This window comes from Ipomoea nil, unplaced genomic scaffold (genome assembly GCF_001879475.1).
Source record: "Ipomoea nil cultivar Tokyo-kokei standard unplaced genomic scaffold, Asagao_1.1 scaffold1576, whole genome shotgun sequence".
Taxonomy (NCBI): Eukaryota; Viridiplantae; Streptophyta; class Magnoliopsida; order Solanales; family Convolvulaceae; genus Ipomoea; species Ipomoea nil.
The window spans coordinates 282232-301825 of NW_017618004.1; the positions used below are offsets into that span (position 1 = coordinate 282232).

General features: G+C 37.0%; 4 protein-coding genes and 1 long non-coding RNA gene across 8 annotated transcripts in view; 2 read left to right on the plus strand and 3 right to left on the minus strand.

Annotated features, from left to right (window-relative positions):
* Positions 1 to 5552, minus strand: LOC109190779 (pentatricopeptide repeat-containing protein At3g29230-like). 2 transcript variants are annotated; one of them, XR_002055788.1, is made up of 3 exons: positions 3630 to 5552; positions 3328 to 3394; positions 1 to 239 (listed from the first exon to the last, which is right to left on the minus strand). XR_002055788.1 is itself a non-coding variant. In XM_019341375.1 (1 exon), exon 1 carries the CDS (start codon positions 5506 to 5508, stop codon positions 3661 to 3663), a length of 1848 nt encoding a protein of 615 aa, XP_019196920.1. In that variant the 5' UTR covers positions 5509 to 5552; the 3' UTR covers positions 3567 to 3660. The 2 variants fall into 2 exon arrangements, 1 of the variants encoding a protein (XP_019196920.1); XM_019341375.1 differs by lacking the exons at positions 1 to 239; positions 3328 to 3394 and having other exon boundaries at positions 3567 to 5552.
* Positions 190 to 1540, minus strand: LOC109190284 (uncharacterized mitochondrial protein AtMg00810-like). Its single transcript, XM_019340759.1, has 3 exons — positions 1418 to 1540; positions 874 to 1369; positions 190 to 239 (listed from the first exon to the last, which is right to left on the minus strand). The coding sequence occupies exons 1-3, from the start codon at positions 1538 to 1540 to the stop codon at positions 190 to 192; spliced, it is 669 nt and encodes a 222-aa protein (XP_019196304.1).
* LOC109190781 lies at positions 1647 to 14796 on the plus strand. The gene is made up of 3 exons (XR_002055790.1): positions 1647 to 1657; positions 8804 to 8810; positions 14708 to 14796. It is a non-coding gene; the product is annotated as an uncharacterized LOC109190781 (long non-coding RNA).
* Positions 9256 to 11488, plus strand: LOC109190778 (pentatricopeptide repeat-containing protein At5g39680). Its single transcript, XM_019341374.1, has one exon. It carries the CDS (start codon positions 9348 to 9350, stop codon positions 11433 to 11435), a length of 2088 nt encoding a protein of 695 aa, XP_019196919.1. The 5' UTR covers positions 9256 to 9347; the 3' UTR covers positions 11436 to 11488.
* Positions 12927 to 19594, minus strand: part of LOC109190780 (polycomb group protein EMBRYONIC FLOWER 2-like) — a 24924-nt gene continuing 18256 nt past the window's right edge. The window contains exons 16-22 of one of the 3 annotated variants that reach the window (XM_019341377.1): positions 19470 to 19523; positions 19332 to 19391; positions 17071 to 17114; positions 16835 to 16953; positions 14723 to 14804; positions 14042 to 14119; positions 13093 to 13194 (exon numbers count right to left, since the gene is read on the minus strand). In XM_019341377.1, coding sequence (XP_019196922.1) covers positions 14074 to 14119; positions 14723 to 14804; positions 16835 to 16953; positions 17071 to 17114; positions 19332 to 19391; positions 19470 to 19523 — 405 coding nt within the window. In that variant the 3' untranslated portion in view covers positions 13093 to 13194; positions 14042 to 14073. Of the gene's footprint in view, positions 13195 to 14041; positions 14120 to 14722; positions 14805 to 16834; positions 16954 to 17070; positions 17115 to 19331; positions 19392 to 19469; positions 19524 to 19594 lie in introns of all 3 variants that reach the window. The other 2 variants (XM_019341376.1, XR_002055789.1) reach the window with 2 other exon arrangements.

The window sequence follows — 19594 nt, forward strand, 5'->3', positions numbered from 1 at the left end:
GGCGGGCCAATAACACAGCTGTAAAACAATACGAACGTGCTTTAAACGAAATAAGACACAAAGAAAGATCTTGAAATATTCGCACCTCCCGCGACCAGGTCCCATGGTTCTTCCATTCTCTTAGCTACCAACCAACTGTCACCCCCGCCGCCTGACCAATGGTCCGATCAGACAACCTACTCGGCCTGTCTAAGTGGATACCCTACTCAGAATATCCATAAGTATTCTTGGACAAGAGCCTACAGAAAAAACCATTAGCTCTCATATTTAATAGGTGACAGAAAATATCATATTATTGTTCCACCAGAGACATATATAACTGACACAAAGGTTAAGAATCTCACATTAAAATTTAGAAGGAAACATGTGAATTTATATAGGGCTGTCCTCCATCTTTTATAATTTTGGATTCTCCCCTTTTAGTTAACTACTCCTCTAACCATTTACCAAAACAACATACAAAATATATATATGTATATATATATAGATATTGGATAAAATGAGAACTATTGCGAATTCATCATACTCTTTTTGTTTTGTTTTTTTGTTTTTTTTGAGTACTACTGACTCTGTTACAATGTAGTATCTTGTAGAACTTATGTAGTGAAGTGTATGTATTGAACACTGAATGAATTATAAGCTGTACAAAGAAGCCTATATATATATATATATATATATATATATATATATATATATATATATATATATATATATATATATATATAGTCTAACAGTAAGACCAGCCACTCATTTGAATTTCAAATGGGTAGCTGAGAGCAATCCTCTAACAATTTTCTAACACTCCCCGTCAAGTTGGAGCATAGATATCAAACATGCACAACTTGTTACATATATATAACACCCAACTCTTACAAAGCCCTTTCGTGAATATGTCAGCCAGTAGATCACCGCTCCGAACGTGTGTAAGAGATATTAGTTCTTGCTCCACTTTCTCCCGTATAAAATGGCAGTCAACTTCAATATGCTTCGTCCGCTGGTGAAAGACTGGATTACTCGCGATGTGTATGAGAGCACAATTATCAAACCACAAATCTATTAGTAACTTCACTTCAACACCCACTTCTTTTAGAATGTTATGCACCCAGACTATTTCACTCGCCACATGAGCCATAGCCCTGTATTCCGACTCTGCACTTGAGCGCGACACCACATTCTGCTTCTTATTCTTCCACGAGACCAAGTTGCCTCCTACAAACACACAATAGCCTGTCATAGATTTTCTGTCACTCGGTGAACCAGCCCAGTCTGCATCAAAGAACGCCTCAACACCCATATACCCGTGGTTAGCGTAAAGAATCCCTTTTCCAGGAGCATCCTTCAGATACTTCACAATTCGAATAACTGCTTCCTAGTGAGTTTGCGTAGGTGCACTCAAGAATTGACTAACCACACTCACTGGAAACGCAATATCCGGACGGGTAATTATGAGATAATTCAACTTTCCTACTAACCTCCTGTACTTCTCCAGATCTTCAAATGGCTCCCCCTCTCCTGCGAATAACTTCACACCTTGTTCCATGGGCGTGTCACACGGTTTTGACCCAAGCAGCCCTGTGTCACCGAGCAAGTCTAACACATATTTCCTCTGTGAGAGAAACACGCCCTTCTTAGAGCGCGCTACTTCAATTCCCAGAAAGTACTTCAGCACTCCCAGATCCTTAGTATGAAACTCAGTTCCGAGAAAGGACTTGAGAGCCTCGATTCCACCTACATCACTTCCTGTAATTACAATATCATCTACATACACTATCAACAAAACACACCCATAATTAGTATGTTTGTAAAAGATAGTGTGATCATATGCACTTCTCTTCATTCCAAATTCAACAATCACGTTGCTAAACCTTCCCAACCACGCACGCGGAGACTGCTTTAGCCCATATAAAGACTTCTTCAGCTTGCACACTTTCCCAGACTCCCCCTGAGCAACAAACCCCTGTGGTTGCTCCATATAGACCTCCTCACGCAAATAACCATGTAAGAAGGCATTCTTCACATCAAGCTGGTACAAGGGCCAATGACTAAAAGCTGCCAAAGAGATAAATATACGCACAGAAGCTAACTTGGCTACGGGAGAGAATGTCTCGGTATAATCTATACCGTATGTCTGTGCGTACCCCTTGGCCACCAAGCGTGCTTTGAGTTGAGCTACAGAACCATCCGGGTTCATCTTAACCACAACTCATCTCTAGATTTCATGAGGTATAGCCAAGTATGTCTAGAGAAATCATCTATGAAAGTTACAAAATATTTAAACCCAGACTTCGATACTACTCGACATGGACCCCATACATCTGAGTGAATCAATTGAAATGAAGATTCTACTCTATTATTGACCCTAGGAGGGTATGGAACCCGGCAATGTTTAGCAAGCTTGCATGACTACACCACCACTGCAGACGTGCTGGGTGTTCAGAGGCGAGCCCAACGGTACCTGCCTCGACCGGAGTAGACGCCGGAGAACTGCGCACGCGCCGGCGCGTGGCGTCGGAACCCTAGGATTGCGGTGGCGCGTGAGGCCTCCGGTGGCTGTTCCGCTTCTTCCGACGGCGTCGTCTCCTCTTTCCGACCAAAGCCCACCACCCACACTCACCGCTCTGATACCATGTAGAACTTATGCAGTGAAGTATATGTATTAAACACTAAATGAATTATAAGCTGTACAGAGAAGCCTATATATATACAGTCTAACAGTAAGACCAGCCATTCATTTGAATTTCAAATGGGTAGCTGAGAGCAATCCTCTAACAATCTTCTAACATATTTGTTCATATCTACTTTCTCAACCTATTGAAGTACAAAGAGTCAATACCGCCCCCAAGGTCATTGGCGAATTCATCATACTCTAAAGCAAGGGAATTTGGAAAAAAAATAAATAAATACAGTGGCGTTTTGGTAAATATTTCAAACTTCGTAATACCATGTTATTATAATCGAGCTACAATGCATATGGACCAAATCACACTAAAAAACTTAATCCAATTAATTAGTTAAATTAACTCATGCTCTTATAAAAACCCATATGTTCTCTCTTATTTTTCACTCTTAACATAATCATTAGATACACCAAGAAGTTTATGGTCACTGTTCAAAATCCCAGTAGTACAAAATGAACTAGTATGATGTAAAATAGGTGCTCAATTCCCAAAACAATTCTACCACTACACAATATGACAATATAAAAGCAATGCATAGGATACGTGAGAAGGTTTCAAATTAAAAGAGCATTGAATTGAAAAAATGTTCATTAGAATTTAGAACATGCTGGAACTAATGTTCTGCCTGTTGAGGCTATATATTATTTACCTGAGGATATTGCTCCCATGATTCTTCATAGTTCAACTGCATTATGTTGTCTTGACATTGTAAGATTCTAAGAAAAAACATAACTTTAGGCAGAGCAAAGAAACTGCTGAGAGAATGTGCAGTGAATGGATATTGAAATTTCAAAAATAAAATCAAGTTCGATCTCTATGTCATAGATGAGTATACCTCTTCTGATCTGCAGCGCCGAAACCTTGGAAAAGTCATTGGTAGAAATATATGAAATTGGGAAATTCTTTTATGATATCATCTTTCAAAACCCCACATTTTAACAATAATTTTACCCTTTCAGTTATAATTGGCAAAAGGAATATCTCAATCAAAAGCAATGACCATTGCCTTTATTTCACTGTCATGTGATGACATCAAGTGCCCATTTAAAATACCCAAGACTCCATAGATCTCCTCTCGTTGTGTATGCCTCGTATCCTTTGCTAAGAACTCATGTACACTATTCCCGATTTGAATCGAGCTGCAACCAGGCAACTTTTCCTTTCCCTGATGTCTTGTTGCCATCCTGAAGTTCAACGTGTCTTGCCACCGCCCAACTGATGAGCTCAAGTTTGTAATTAGTGTTAAGTAACTAGGATTATTGGGCTCTTTCTCCATAATCTTCTTCGATAAGGACTCCAACAGTTCCCCGTTTCTATGAATTTTACAAGCAGAAAGTAATGTAGCCCAGATTATGGCATTAGGTTCCAAATCCATTGTTTCGACAAAACTCATTGCTTCTTCTAAGCAGCCAGTTCGACCAAGAAGATCAACCATGCAGCCATAATGCTCGATTCTCGGTTTGATTCCAAACTTATGAACCATCTGTTCAAACACCCTTTTGCCCTCTTCTAACAGCCCTCCATGAACACACGCTGAAAGGACAGCAATAAATAGAACACCATCCGGTTTTAATCCTTCTGAACACATCTTATCGTACAGATTTAAGGCTTCTCTGCAATGTCCATTGACAGCCATCCCATAAATCATCGTAGTCCAAGTAATAACGCAACTCCTACTCATATTCACAAAAACTGACATCGCGTTTTCCATGTCTCCACATTTCACATACATATCTATTAAAGCATTCCCTAGGGGAACTGCCAAGTCAAACTTGAATCTTTTTATATAAGAGTGTATCCATTTTCCTTGCTCGTGACATCCCAGGTGTGCAGAAGCGGATAGTATACTGATTAGAGTCGACTGATCAGGATTGCATTTCCCATCAATCAGCATATGGTGAAAAACAGAAAGAGCTTCATCAAACATGTGGTTATGAACATACCCCGAAATCATAGCATTCCATGAGACGACGTTTTTTATAGGCATCTGATCAAAAACCCTCCTTGCCGATTCAAGATCACCAAGTTTAGAATGGCCCGACACCATTATTGTCCACGAGGCAACACTCTTGGCTGGCATGTCGTCGAATATAGCTTGTGCAGTTCTCAAGTCACCCGAATTTATGTATGCAGAAACCATCGTATTCCACGAGACATCACTCCTTTGTGGCATACGCTGGAAAACAGAATGTGCCAAGTCTATATCCCCAGCCTTCACAATCCCAGAAATTACTGAATTCCACGTCACAACATTCCTTTCAGGCATTGACTCAAACAAACAGAAAGCAGATGCCATCTCTCCGTGAGCCATATAAGCTTGGATCATAGTGTTCCATGAAACAACATCTCTTTCAGGCATTACCTCGAACAGTTTACGGGCCATCTCCAAATCCTCACAACACTTGGCATAAAAATCCAAAAGAGTATTCTGAACAAACACGCTCGACTCAAATCCCAATTTTACAATGTGGCAGTGCACTGCTGTACCGTCTTCAAAAGCGTCAAAGCATCTTAACAAGAAGGTAAAAGTGAAGCTGTTTGGCGAAATCATCGATGCCCGCATTTGATTGTAAGTAGATAGGGCATCTTTGTGAGTCTTTCCTATGAAACATTTGATCAAAGCATTGCAGAGGAATGTACTAGGGTTGCCCACGCTTAGAAATGCACGAGCAGCATAGTCGAGAGAAATGAGGCCAGCGGACTGGCTAATGAACTTGGGCACAAGAAAGTTACTGTCTTTGAGGCCATTGGTGATGATCTGAAGATGGGTCTGCTTCAATTGTTTGGAAACCCTGCATTTTGTCAACAAGTGGAGCAATTTTTGCTCCATTGCTCTTATGGGTCTTTGAAAATTGAAGCTTTGAATGGCAGTTAATACCGTTGGAATTAGGTCGCAACTGGCAATAGTCTTATACTATATGTACTCCCTCATCTTACTCTTTCAAATTTACTTTGTGATATGACGGTGATAGGTTTTTTTTTTTTCTTTTTCAGGCTCTTATAAATGTGTTTACATCAAAATTTTAAAAGCAACTACATCAGCTTTGATCTTTACACGATTTTTAAGATGCCCTTAGAGAGATAGGAGGGCAAGAAAAAAAAAAAAAAAAAACGTGCAGTGCACGCGCCAGGCTGGGCACCTACATCTCCAGCACGCGAAGAAAGACAAATTTCTTTATTTCCATTTCAGTAATAGTGAGCCCTACTAAAGTATTGAACTTTCAGGAAATATAAAATTTAAAAAAAAAAAAAAAAAAAAAAAGACATCTCCCATTCTCCCATTAGTCTTCAAACTCAAAACTTTAATTTTTTGATTAAAAAAAAAAAACCTCTCAAAAAATCACAAATATGATTACTCTAACTCTCTAAGTGTGGAAATAAAAATTGAGAGTAGATAATAGAAGTACATATAGTATTTTTCATAAAAATTCTACAAAAAAATTCTGGGTTATAACTTGTGACTTTGTGAGTAGTTATGCTGTGCAACCGTGTGCACTATGCATGGTGCACACGGTTGCAAAAACGACGTCGTTTTGATGTCCAATTTAAAAAAAATAAATAAAAATTAGTTTCGATTGCCATTAACGGCGTTATGTTGTGCATAATTTGAACTATACATCCATAACTTTATAACTATACATTCAGAATTGCATAACTACACATCTATAACTTCATAACTATACATTCAAAATTGCATAACTACACATCTATAACTTCATAACTATACATTCAGAATTGCATAACTACACATCCATAACTTCATAACTATACATTCAGAATTGCATGTATAACTACACATCCATAACTTCATAACTATACATTCAGAATGTGAAATAATAACTTCATAACTATACATTCAGAATTGCATGCATAACTACACATCCATAACTTCATAACTATACATCCAGAATTGCATAACTACACAATTTTTTTTATAAGTAAAATGACGGCATTTTTGCATCCGTGTGCACGATGCATGATGCACACGGATGCATATCATAATTTGCCTGACTTTGTAAGGTATGCCACCTTTTTTTTTATATCATAAATTTAATACAAATAGGAGTCAGAAGTAGTTTCCTCTCTAGCTCTCTCCAACCTCCAGCGCAGTAAGACCAACGAGCCAGTGACACACCGCCCTCACACCTCCACCGCTACTTCATCATCACCGTCGTAGCCACCATCGCGCTGCCACAATCATCGGATTCACCGCCGTAGCCACCAGCCCACCATCGCCAAGCGCCGTAGCCACCAGCCCACCATCGCCAAGCGCCGTAACCACCAGCCCACCATCACCGAGCGATGTAACCACCAGCCCAGCCAACGCCGAGCGCCGTAGCCACCAGCCCACATCCGCTGTAAGCCTATAACTATCAATCGTTATACCCTGCATCACGGCGCACACAGCGCTGTGCGCCCTGCGCCTCCCAAAACGACGTTCTTTTGTTAAGTTGTGTAGGAAGTTGACGCGATTTTGTACATTATGGTATACAATTATGTACATTTGTTTATATAATTATTGTACATTTTTTTAATACAAATATGTACATTTTTTTTATACAATTATGTACATCCGAAACAAGAAATTTATGTGTATTATGTTAAGAGTTGTTAGGAATAAATTGTAATAGATTTTGATATGCCATATTGTAAATCGTTGAACCCCAAGTTTATTTTGGTTAGACTAGTCGAGTCATAGACCAAGAAAGGGAAAAATAAATTCATTAGTTGAGGAAATGGATGAAGAAGAGATAAAGCCTAAAATCAAGAATTTGCCTAGAGAAAATGACAAACAAAAGAGGAAGATGTATGCGTATGAAGAAGTTATGAAGACTGTCATCTTAAGAAGAAATCTCTCAAGAATTCAAGAAGAAATCCCTCAAGAAATCCCAAAAAAGAAAGAACGTGACTTAAAGTTTGCATGAAGCTATCTTGAAGATCAAGCATCTATAGAAAGAAAGGAGTACACCAAGTGAAACAAGATAATGACTAAAAAGTTGTATGGACGAGTTGGTACAAGCTTGAAATATTATATGTAAGGTCACAGGTTCAAATCTCACATCCCTAAGTTTTGGCGATGGTTTGGCCGAAAGGAAGCAGTTCCCAGATATAAATAGCAAATTACTAGTCTAATCTACACCAGATGAAGTTTTTGGGACGCCATTTTTGCTAAAACCTCAAGCTCAATTTGCAGAGAATCTCTGACATATCTGCAACGTTATCTTATCCTCTGAAAAGGCTATACAGCTAGATGAAATTAAAAAAATGAGAACGTTTATTTCCAACGGACGGATTCTCATTACGATCTATAAAAGGATGAAGATTGAAGCAGTGGAAAGCAGAAGCAAGAATACAAAGAGCAAAGAACAGGGCTAAACAGAGCATACAAAATTCAAAGAAAGCTTTCCATCTCAAGAACTTAAATTGATATATTCTTAGTGAGATAAACACTCAGAGTGATACATAGCTTACAAAAGAAATATCCAAGAGTGTTAGAATCTTCATCAATTACAAGAGACTTAGCGCACCATTGAAGATCATCTACAGAGTCTCAAAGTTGGAAGCAAGGCAAAACTTTATTTTTGAGCTAAACAAGAGAAAGGAGGAAAATAACACGAAGTTGTGAAATCCTGGATTGTCACACGAAGTTGTGAGATCCGAAGCAGGAGTGTCGGAAGACATTGAGCGTGATTAGTGCAGGCTTTGTGATCAAATCACTAGATCACGGAAGGATACGTTTCTACCGGAGTGTAGAAGACGGGGGGAAAGTTATGCGGAGTCGTGAAATCCTGGGAAAGTAACGCGGCGACGTGAAGCCCGAAGCAGTAGTGTTGGTGGCACTGGACGTGATTAGTGTGGGCTTGGTGATCAAAGCACTAGATCACGGAATTCATTGTATCTTGGAACCAAGAAGTGGTGGATATAGTGAATTGCTCTTGGGCGATAGCAAGTGGAGTAGGAGGATTACACCACATCCGAACCACTATAAATTGCCTTGTGTTCTTTACTGCTTTCTTTACTTACTGCTCTTGCTTGCTTCTCACGAGAATAATCTTGACACAATCTACACACACCGTATCGTTTATTATTTCCGCTGTGCACCGGACTCTAACAATCTAGTTAAGAGTCTTGGTTTCTCTGTTGCCTTAGCAATTGTTGTACTGTGCTAAAGTTTGAAAGTCTATTCACCCCCCCCCCCCCCCCCCCCCCCCCCCCCCTCTAGACTTTCACCTTACATCTTTTGGGACCAACAAGAGTTTATGTGTATTATGTTAAAAGTTTACGTGTATTTATGTATTATGTTAGATTAGGTGTATTATCTTTTCAAAAAAATTATGTGTATTTTTTTTATACAATTATGTACATTTTTGAAACATGAGATTTTTTTTTAAAGAAAATTAACAATCGACATAGGAAAGAGGAATTTCTAGAAAAAAAATTTCAAAAAGACGTCATTTTGCACCAGGGCGCACATTGTGCACGATATAACCTGCCTGTAACTACCGTGCCCCTTTATGTTTCAAAACGACCTGGTGTACGATATAAACTGCCTGTAACTACCGTGTCCCTCTCTATTTTTATTTCATATTTACTCGTATGAACAATAGAAGAATATTTTAAGGTGAAGGAGTTGCCAATAGAACAGCATAGAAAGAAAAATTGATTCTCATGTTTTCTATGGGAATTTCTTCTCTCCCCAGCGTACATCAAATAATCTTCTCCATTGAACACACTACCAAATTGCTAAAAACTTTAGCAGACAATAAGAACCTCAAATTTGGAAAAATCATACATGCCCTTTTGATTGTATCCAATCAAGCCTCTGAATGCCATGTTGTCCACCATAATTCTCTTATTGGTCTTTACTCGAGGTGTGGCCAGCTCCCCGTTGCCCGCCATCTGTTCGACAGATTGCATGCACGAAACATAGTTTCCTGGAGTGCTATAATGGCAGGGTATTTCCGCAGTGGTTTTGTGGATGATGTTCTTGAACTGTTCAAAGACATGATTGCAGTGGGCAGTTTGCGTCCAAATGAGTATGTTTTATCGACAGTTCTATCTTCTTGTTCAAGCAGTGGTTTGTTTGATGAGGGGCGGCAGTGTCATGGGTATGTGGTGAAGTCCGGGTTGTTGTCTCATCAGTATGTGAAGAATGGGCTTGTCAGCATTTACTCGATTTCTTCAGATGTGGAAGGAGCTATGAGGGTATTGGATTCGGGATCGGATAATGTCACTTACAATTCTTTTATCAATGGCCTTTTGGATGGCGAGTATGTAAGTGAAGCATTGGGTATTTTGAAAAGAATGGTGGGTGATGGCTTAAAATGGGATAATGTCACATATGTTAATGCTTTTGGTATCTGTGCTCGGCTTAAGAATTTGAATTTTGGTTTGCAAGTGCATGGCAAGTTATCGAAGTCCAGTGTAGAGTTTGATTTCTTTATTGGTAGTGCAATAATGGACATGTATGGAAAATGTGGTGAAATTTTTTCTGCAAGAAAAATCTTTGACTCTCTACAAACTCGAAATGTGGTCTCTTGGACTACATTGATGGCTGCTTACTTGCAGAGTGAGTGCTTTGAGGAAGCACTGAAAATGTTCCCACAAATGGATATGCAGGGTGTTTCGCCAAATGAATACACTTTTGCGGTATTGCTGAACGCTTGTGCTAGTCTAGCAGCACTTGGGTATGGAAATTCATTACATGCATATGTTGAGAAGACGGGATATAAGGATCACAGTATTGTTGGGAACGCTTTGATCAATATGTACTCAAAGTGTGGCCTCATTGAAGCTGCTCGTACATTGTTTTTAAATATGGTTTACCGAGATACAGTGACTTGGAATTTGATAATATCTGGTTTATCACATCATGGATTTGGCGAGGGTGCGATTAACATGTTTAAGAGAATGTTGGCTTCCAAAGAACAGCCAAATTATGTAACTTTTATAGGAGTTTTATCTGCTTGTGGGCACTTGGGTCAAGTAGACGAAGGTTTCTACTATTTGAACCATCTAATGAGGGAAATGAACATTAAGCCCGGGTTGGAGCATTATACCTGCGTTGTTAGCCTTCTAGGTAAGGCTGGAAGACTCAACGAAGCCGAGAACTTTATGAGGTCCACATCTATCACATGGGATGTTGTTGCCTGGAGGACTTTGCTTAATGCTTGCCATGTCTATCGAAATTACGCTTTAGGTAAGAGGGTTGCGGAACTTATGTTGAATATGTATCCTTATGATGTGGGAACCTATGTCCTGTTGTCTAACATGCATGCTAGAGTGAAGAGGTGGGATGGAGTTGCAAGGATGAGGAAGCTTATGAGGGAAAGGAATGTCAAAAAGGAACCTGGAATAAGCTGGACAGAAATTAAGAGTAACACCCACATCTTTGTTTCTGGTGATAACATGCATCCAGAGACTGTTCGGGTTCGTGAGAAGGTAAGAGAGTTGTTGAACATGATAAAACCGTTAGGTTACATCCCCAATATAGCTTCTGACCTGCACGATGTTGAGGAGGAACAGAAAGAAGATTACCTTAGCTATCATAGCGAGAAATTGGCTATTGCGTATGCTCTCTTGAAGACACCTCCTCATGCACCGGTTCGTGTGATTAAGAACCTACGTACGTGTGATGATTGTCATTCTGCAGCAAAACTTATTGCAATGGTCACGCGTAGAGTTATAATTATTAGAGATGCTAACCGTTTCCATCGCTTCCATGATGGATTATGTTCCTGTGCTGATTACTGGTGATAACTGTGCCCCAATACATCTGATATGGATTGGATTGGATTAAATTGATTGGCATACCCATTGCGGCGCTGCCTAAATCTCTCAGTGCCTCCCCGGAGATGCCACTGCCGCTGACGAGGAGGAGCATCAGATCAGACGCCACTACTGCCGCCAACGACACTGCTCCCCGCTGCCTATCCTAGGCTGAACGTTGCAGACTCTCAGTTGGGCATCCAGAGGTGTTGTCAACGGATCCAGATATTGTTTCTGCCCTAAGGTAGTCACCACTCACCAATGACACTAGATCCAGCTAAAAATTAAGTATGTTAAATATATACGAAACATCAGGAGGACAATACAAGAATATCTCTGCAATCGTGCTGACAAGCATCTGGTGTTGAAGGTTAACAACACTATAATGCTTACAGAGGAGGCATGAGGCAGGAGAAAAGGTTTGTGATCCCACCACAAACACAGTTTTTGTTGTTAATGAGGAATACCGGAATTACCGTGCTCTCTACTTATTCCTTGAGCTATAAGGGTATGTTTCAAATGCTTCAAAGATGGAATAAAGAAGGCAAAATGGATCAACCTGTTTTGGTGCATGTAGGACCTTAAGGGTGTTCTTGTTGGTAAGATGGAAGAACATGACAGATGAATGATGAATTTGGAAGAAGGGTTCTTGGACTTGTGAGTTAGTTTTTATTATTTATGTATTGGTACAATAATTTTTATTATTAATTGAAGCATTAAGTTAAATAAGTCAAATTCAAGCTCAAATTTAAAAGTTTGAGCAATCTTGAGCTCAAACACTCGAGCTGCTCAAAAAATGACGAGTCGAATTCGAGCTTAGCCTCCCTATTAGTAATTGAGCTCGAGTTCGGCTCAGCTCGTTTGCACCTTTATTAAGTTATCAACTAACGGTTAATGTACCAAATGTTTTTTTACAATTAATTAATACTATCAACTAGTCAAAACTACTAACTCAATCTTCTAACACCCCTTAATTTCATATCCTCCCTTTGTTTCCTTCTCAGCTCGTTTGCACCCTTATTAAGTTATCAACTAACAGTTAATTTATCAAATATTTATTTACAATCAATTAATGCTATTAACTAGTCAAAACTACTAACTCAATCTTCTAACACCCCTTAATTTCATATCCTCCCTTTGTTTCCTTCCTCACCTAATCAATTTCATTACAATATTATAATTATCCACTTCGACCATTCCATTTCCTTCCTACTTTAAGTTTCTTTTCACTCTAATTCAAATCTCCGGACGCTTCATAAGGCCTTCAGCAAATCAGCAAATGAATAAATGGGAAAAAAGATTAATGTAAATAAACATCATTAAAACTTAGTAAAAATAAAGAGAACAGATAAATTATGTGTTCGCAATTAATATATTTTGTACGTGCAATTAACAGTTATAGTGCCTGTAAATAAATTGAAGGCACAAACACATAATATCTTAAAAATAACATATTATGTGTAAAATATGTCAACTGCAGAAACATAATTTTTAGACCTTTATGGCATAATAATTGAAAGATTTGTCACATAAATGACATAATAGATGCTTAGACAGTAAAACAAAGACAATCCTTCAAACTGGAGTTAACTCACTCAAGCTACAATAGTTGCAATCTTCAAAACCAAAGTCATCAAACCATTGTGCCAAAACCATAACAGGCAAGAAATCAATTATTTTAATCAGTTTGAAATACACATCAAGGATAACTTCACTCCACAGTTTGATCATAAGCAGTCTCCACCACCTGCAAAAAAAACATTAAAAGATGATCAAGGCAGGACTAAGAATTTAGACAGTTTGAGGTTTGCAAAGGGCAACTAATTAAAGCAGATACTCCCCATGGCACTTAGGCAATTACAGGTAAACCCAAACACAGATTTGTTGACAAGTGGTTGATCAGGGTACTTCATAATTTCTACTTAACAACCCAACAGGGTAGCTCAAGTGACAAATGAGCTCTCTTTGTGGGGAGAATTCCGGAGTAACCCGGGTTCGATTCCCACAAGTGACGATTCCCTTTGGGCCAGCTCCCGTGCCTTTCGGAGCGAACATCGAATGGGGATTAGTCGGGTGGACCAGGACCATTAAACAGATAGAAAAAGACCCAGACCACCTCGTGGTTTACACACACACACAAAAAAAAAAATAATAATCTACTTAACGTTTTCTTCCATTTTGTTGCCATTACAAACTTACTAAGGAGATGAAGGAACAAGAAGAGCCAAGTGTTACTATCATAATCCTTAGAGGTACATGTGAAAATATCCCTCCTTCCTAGTACCCATATAATTTCTAGACAACATCAAGAGAGAATTATGGGGCTAACTAGGGATCCTAATCATGCCATTAACACCTGATCATTGGTTCCTAAATTATGTATTGACACTATTTTAACTCTCAAAAGACATTCAAGTTGCTTTTTGGCCAAAAGGGTTAGAGAAAGATATAATCAGGAGGCAATGTATTTGAACATAGAGGCTTCAAATCATTCATAAGCGATAAATGAAAGCGTTGGCTTGCACAATGCCAAAGCAGGAAATTGCAGTAAAGAACCAAGAGAAAAATTAAATGTCCATAACTTTTAAGATCACCTTTGCTTTCTAATAAATAGTTCCAAGATGCATCAAATGTCACTCAAGCTTGGTGAGAGCCAAAGAGTCAATGGGCATCTGCAATGAAAGCAATTAATAATAAGGTAAATTACTTACGTACAGAGTATTAGCTTCAATTTTCTATTCCAAGATTTTGACTCAACCATCTCTAAATCATCCATACTACAATATTCCTTTCTTTCAAAGCCAAAAGTAGTGTGGAGCCAAATGGGAAGTGGAGCAAGGCATCAGAACAAAAGCATCATATTTCTATTAAACGGTTTTAAGTAGCCATTTATCTAACGGTATATAACAAACACTGATTAGTATGAAACACAAAAAATATACCACAGTTGCAAATGCAGTTACAGTCACATGCTGTTGAAAATGCACTTCTAGAGGTCAAGGAACTAAGCAACTTATACCGCATTGCAAATAAAGCACTAGTCCACCCACCTCTACATAGTGCAGATAGTGGACCGCTTTTGTTATTTGGCTGTTGTCAGGATCTTTTTTTGTTTTTTTGTTTTTTTTTTTTACAGGAAATTCAAATACATCTAAACAAATATTTACTATTACTGTACCCAAAAATGTATATCCAAACACAGTTGACAGTTCAAAATGTTATCAATTTATAACCTTCATCTAAGTTACTAAAGAAAACAGAAGCAGCGATCTTACTTCTTCGGATCAAAGCATTCAACTGATGCCCTCCAATTTTGATTTTGAAGCCTTGCAGAAGGTGCAGAGCTGCTCTCAGGCACTGATTGCATACAATGAGAAAGATGGAAAATTGGTGGCATTAGCACACGACACATTCTACAAATTTGGTAGTACATCTAATAGTTACTCCCTTTGTTTTATTTTGTTTGTTTATTTTCATTCCTCAATTGTCAACACAATTTAACTCTGATCAAGTTTTAACATCTACATATTTTAGACTTTAACATTCCAATTTTTTAGGCAAGTTAAACTTTTTGTATAGTTTCTTAATATATAATCTATTTAAAATATTTAATTTAGTTGTACTAATTAAGTTAAAATTTAGTAAGCTGACCAAACAAACGGAAGTGACAAACTTAGTGTGACGGAGGGAGTGCTAGTAATTGTTATTGATAACAATTGGCAAGTATAGCAGTGTCTAATATGCAAACTAGGGACTTAGAGATCATTAAAATTAAATGCTATTCAGATTTTCAAATTACCACATATTCATAGCATATTAAGCATTTTAAAACATCCAAACAAGGATAATACATAATACATAAACAATAAATACATTCAAGTACAACTCAACTTGACTATGCATTAATCCCAATTAAATAATTAAAATAGATGAAACTAATCATTAATGTGACGTTACATTGCATTTACAAAATGCGACACAACACTGCTTTAGAGAAATGAGACATCAGGATCAGGTACTATTTACATATTACGAAATACATATTTTGGTGCATCTCCCAAATCAACCATGCTTAGGATTCACACTTCTTTGAATAATTTTTAGTATTTTGAGGCTCTTGTTTTTGTGCACACTTCTTAGACACTCAATTTTCTTACATCGCATTAATGTAATATTACATTGCATTTTCTAAATGCGACACATCATACATCATGATCATGTCTCATTTTCCTATTGTGAAATACATATTTTGGTGCATCTCCCAAATCAACCATATTTTGGTATACAAGATGCTTAGGATTAACACTTCTTTGCATTATGTTAAGTATAGTATTTTAAGACTCTTGTTAATTCAAACTTCTTCACATAAAGTTTAGTATTTCAAGGCTCTTTCTTTTTGCTTTTGAATATAACATATTTAAATCACTTGGAGGAATTTATGGCTTGTCTAGAGTCCTTGCAATAGTGATGCTCAGGGAAATTGGCTACTCCAGCTTGGTATTGCCTTTTTGTAAATTATAAAGTTTACCTATCAAAGGAAATAATTAATAATGACTTGTCTATATTTCCCTTTTAAGTGTGAAGTACTCTAGTCCTTACTATTAAAGATTCTAAAAACGGGAAGTTAACTTTTCTCTATCCAAGGTTTTTTATATTTAAAAAGGTGCGTGTTAGTTTACCTGTTACAGATAACTCGACTTTAGGTCCTTTGACTATAATGACATACACTTCCATTTTACTCCCATCTTTTAACCATTTGTTGTTAAATAGTCAGCTTTTCTGCAAGGTCCATTGACTATAGCAGAACTTCAATTTTACCACCAACTTTCAAGAATTAAACAGCATTTGTCTTCCAATAATTAGCTTCTCTGTAAACTTCTCATAGGCATTATTGTCCATTCTATACCCCTTAAATGTAAAATCATAATCATAATCTTCACTAGTTATCTTCATTATCTTTGCTTCCCAAGCTCACTTAGCAAGAAGTTTGTCCACTTTGATATAGTAAAACTTCCAAAAAAAAAATTCCAAAGCAGGCTGCTGATGCTAATATTGACAATATTGGTTCTATTTTTCAAGGCATTATCAGTATCTTGATTTGGTTTAATCAAAATCATTGAGTACAGACGATATGCTACTAAGGGGCAGAGAATCACATTTACAAGAATAGCAGGTGAAGCAATTTAGAAGGAGCACCAGGATGCTGAAGAAAGTAAGCAAATTATAACTAAAGAAACATATAACTAAGCAATTTAGAAGGAGAAAATTATAACTAAAGAAACATATACACCCAAAAAAAAAAAAAAGATAAAAATCAGCCTTACAGAAAACAAACACAAAAAAAATCAGCTGCCAGAAAAATTTAACGCACTAAGCAGAATTACTACCGTCAGTCTTGTGCTGGAGTTCATTGACTGCTGTAGGGAAGACCAAATCTGAGATATGTTTTGCATGCTTTGGATATTTGACAACAGTCTGAGACTTTCTGCGTCTTAGTGACTTTGAACTGTAAACAAAATACAGTGACCTTATTCACTTTTTAAAATTATACTACTCATATTGTCATAAGATAAGAAAGACGAGCAATAGCCAATTAAGATTCTAATATAGAAAAGTAATATACCTGAAAATGAAGGTTTCCGCCCTAGGATCAACAACATCAGCAATCTGAGAATAATATCAGCAAAGTTATGTCACAAACACAAAAAGTGCACTTCTATGAAGTCATTTATAGCATGTGGATTAGCTTGGTTAATTACTTTGACAGATACAGAGGAAAGCAGAAGAGGAGAATAATTTACAATAAAACAGACAGAAAAACAAGAGGTAAAGGAAAGGAGAGCTGAAGCAAGAATATGCTATTACCCTTGAGCACATTTAGGCCCCTGTTTGGTAACATCGTTAGTTTATCAACCAATTTTAGCTTGTTTGACTCTTTGACCACTATTAGCTATTTGACTTGGTTTTTGGTTAATCAGTTTTTTGTAACAGCTTATTGCTCCAAAACGCTAAAATTAAAAAAAGTTGCTCAAAGCAACTTTTTCGTTCAATTTTTTGAGAAAAATAAATTATACCCTTAAAGGTCATTTTGCATGTAGTCAGTTATCAGCTAACAACTAATTTACCAAACATTTTTCTTCAATCAGCTAATGCTATCAACTACTCAAACCCGCTAACACAATCCGCTAATAACTATTTGCCAAACACCCCCATCTCAAACCTCCCTTCGTTTCCTTCCTCACCTAATCAATTTCATTAAAATATAGTTATCCTCTTCGACCATTCCATTTGCTTCTTACTTTTAAGTTTCTCTTCACTCTAATTCAAATCTCCGGACACTTAATAGGCCTTCAGCAAATGAATAAATGGGAACGAGTAATGTAAATAAACATCATTAAAACTTAGTAAAATTGAAGAGAACAAATAAATTGTTTTGTCAATTGCAAATAAAAAGGTGGATGTTCGGTGTTCAGAGGGTGGGAAGAATCACTGCCCCACCATCAAGGTACAAACTATGAAATGCGTTCTTTGGAAAGTCATATCAGCGCCGGATCCGAAATCGCATTGAAGATATACAGGCAGGAAACTGAGGGAACAAATCAAGATGATCTTTTTATTTCCTTTGTTAGTGAATTTATTTTAGGAAGACAATATTCTGCCTTCCTTTTGAATTATGTAATAGCTTTGCTATAAGTACAAGACTCTGGAAAATGAATAAAACAAGCATTGAAGTTTAAGAAATTAAGGAGCCGGAGACTCCAGAAACTCCTTCTATCTTTACATTATATTTCCAACTCCCTTCTTTGCAACCTTCATTCTTTCTTCCATACACTATAGCCAAGTCTGCCTCTTCACCAACCCCAGCTTCTCGGCCATTGACGAGAGCTTTTTGCCGAGAACATAACAGTCTGTGAATCGTTCTTCTTTCTTCTTCTTTGAGAGTTTTAACTTGGATGTTGGATATTATTCTACTTTTTTATGGATATTTCATATTTATTTATTGTGTGTTATCTAGTTGGTGACTTGATGTATGTTGAATATGTTTAATTGTTTAGACTTTAGAATGTTTAGATATAGATTGTATTTTTTAACTTGTCGCCTAGGCGACAAGGCGGTCGGGGGGTGCCGTGACTTAACAGGGCGCAGTGATAAGCTTGGTTAAGAATTTTAAGATTAGGAGAATGTAATCGTAACCTATTTGGTTAAAGGTTATTTTTTCTAGTAAGAAGATTATTTTACGTTAGTTCCCTTAATATATGAATAAATATACATATTAATAAATTTATAAATTAATAAATAAATGTACATATATGTGTGTTGGTTGTTATGTAAGTATAAGGAAATAAAGTTGCTCTTTTGCTACTAACTATAGCTTTTGGCGTAATGGCAAGCGCTTGATCCTAACAATGTGTTTTTACTTTTTATACACATAAATATATACAAACACACACATGTATACATGTGTGTACTTTAAAGGGAAAAGATGGAAATCATGTCACATTACCAAGATTATATTACAATACCTAAGGTATAGAAGTTAATCAGATTATCTTAACAAAATTCCAAAATCTAATGTGGCAATAATGTTACATACTTACATTACCAATGAGATTATATAACATAAATATGCTCACATTACCTTGGTTATATTATATAAATTGAACCAAACACCTCTTGAGAGCTATCTTTCCACACATTAAAAGGAAGTGTTTAATAATTAGAGGAAAGTTCAATGGAGACATAATTTCAGGTATGTAAATTTATTAATATATTTTTAATTGTTACAAACGTATGGGTTAAGTATTTTTGTGGCCTAATATATCAGAAATATTTCTTGATTTTTTTTTTTATCTTGGGTTGATGAAGAAAATTAAGAGTTTGTACCTCAGATTTCCTTTGATCAAAATTGACAGAAACATATACATCTGGGACATCATCAGTCACCTGAAACATATTTAGGAGTTCAAGCTTTATAGCTAAAAAAACTAAACATCAAAATGCCATAAGATCAGAGAAGCTTACTGAGTACTTAAAGTTGAATTCACCATGACAAGCAGAAAAGTGACACTTTAGCCCCTAAATAGAATTAAAATATTTTTAAGAGTCCATAACATGTATTCAGTTATGTATGATCTTGATCAAGGAAA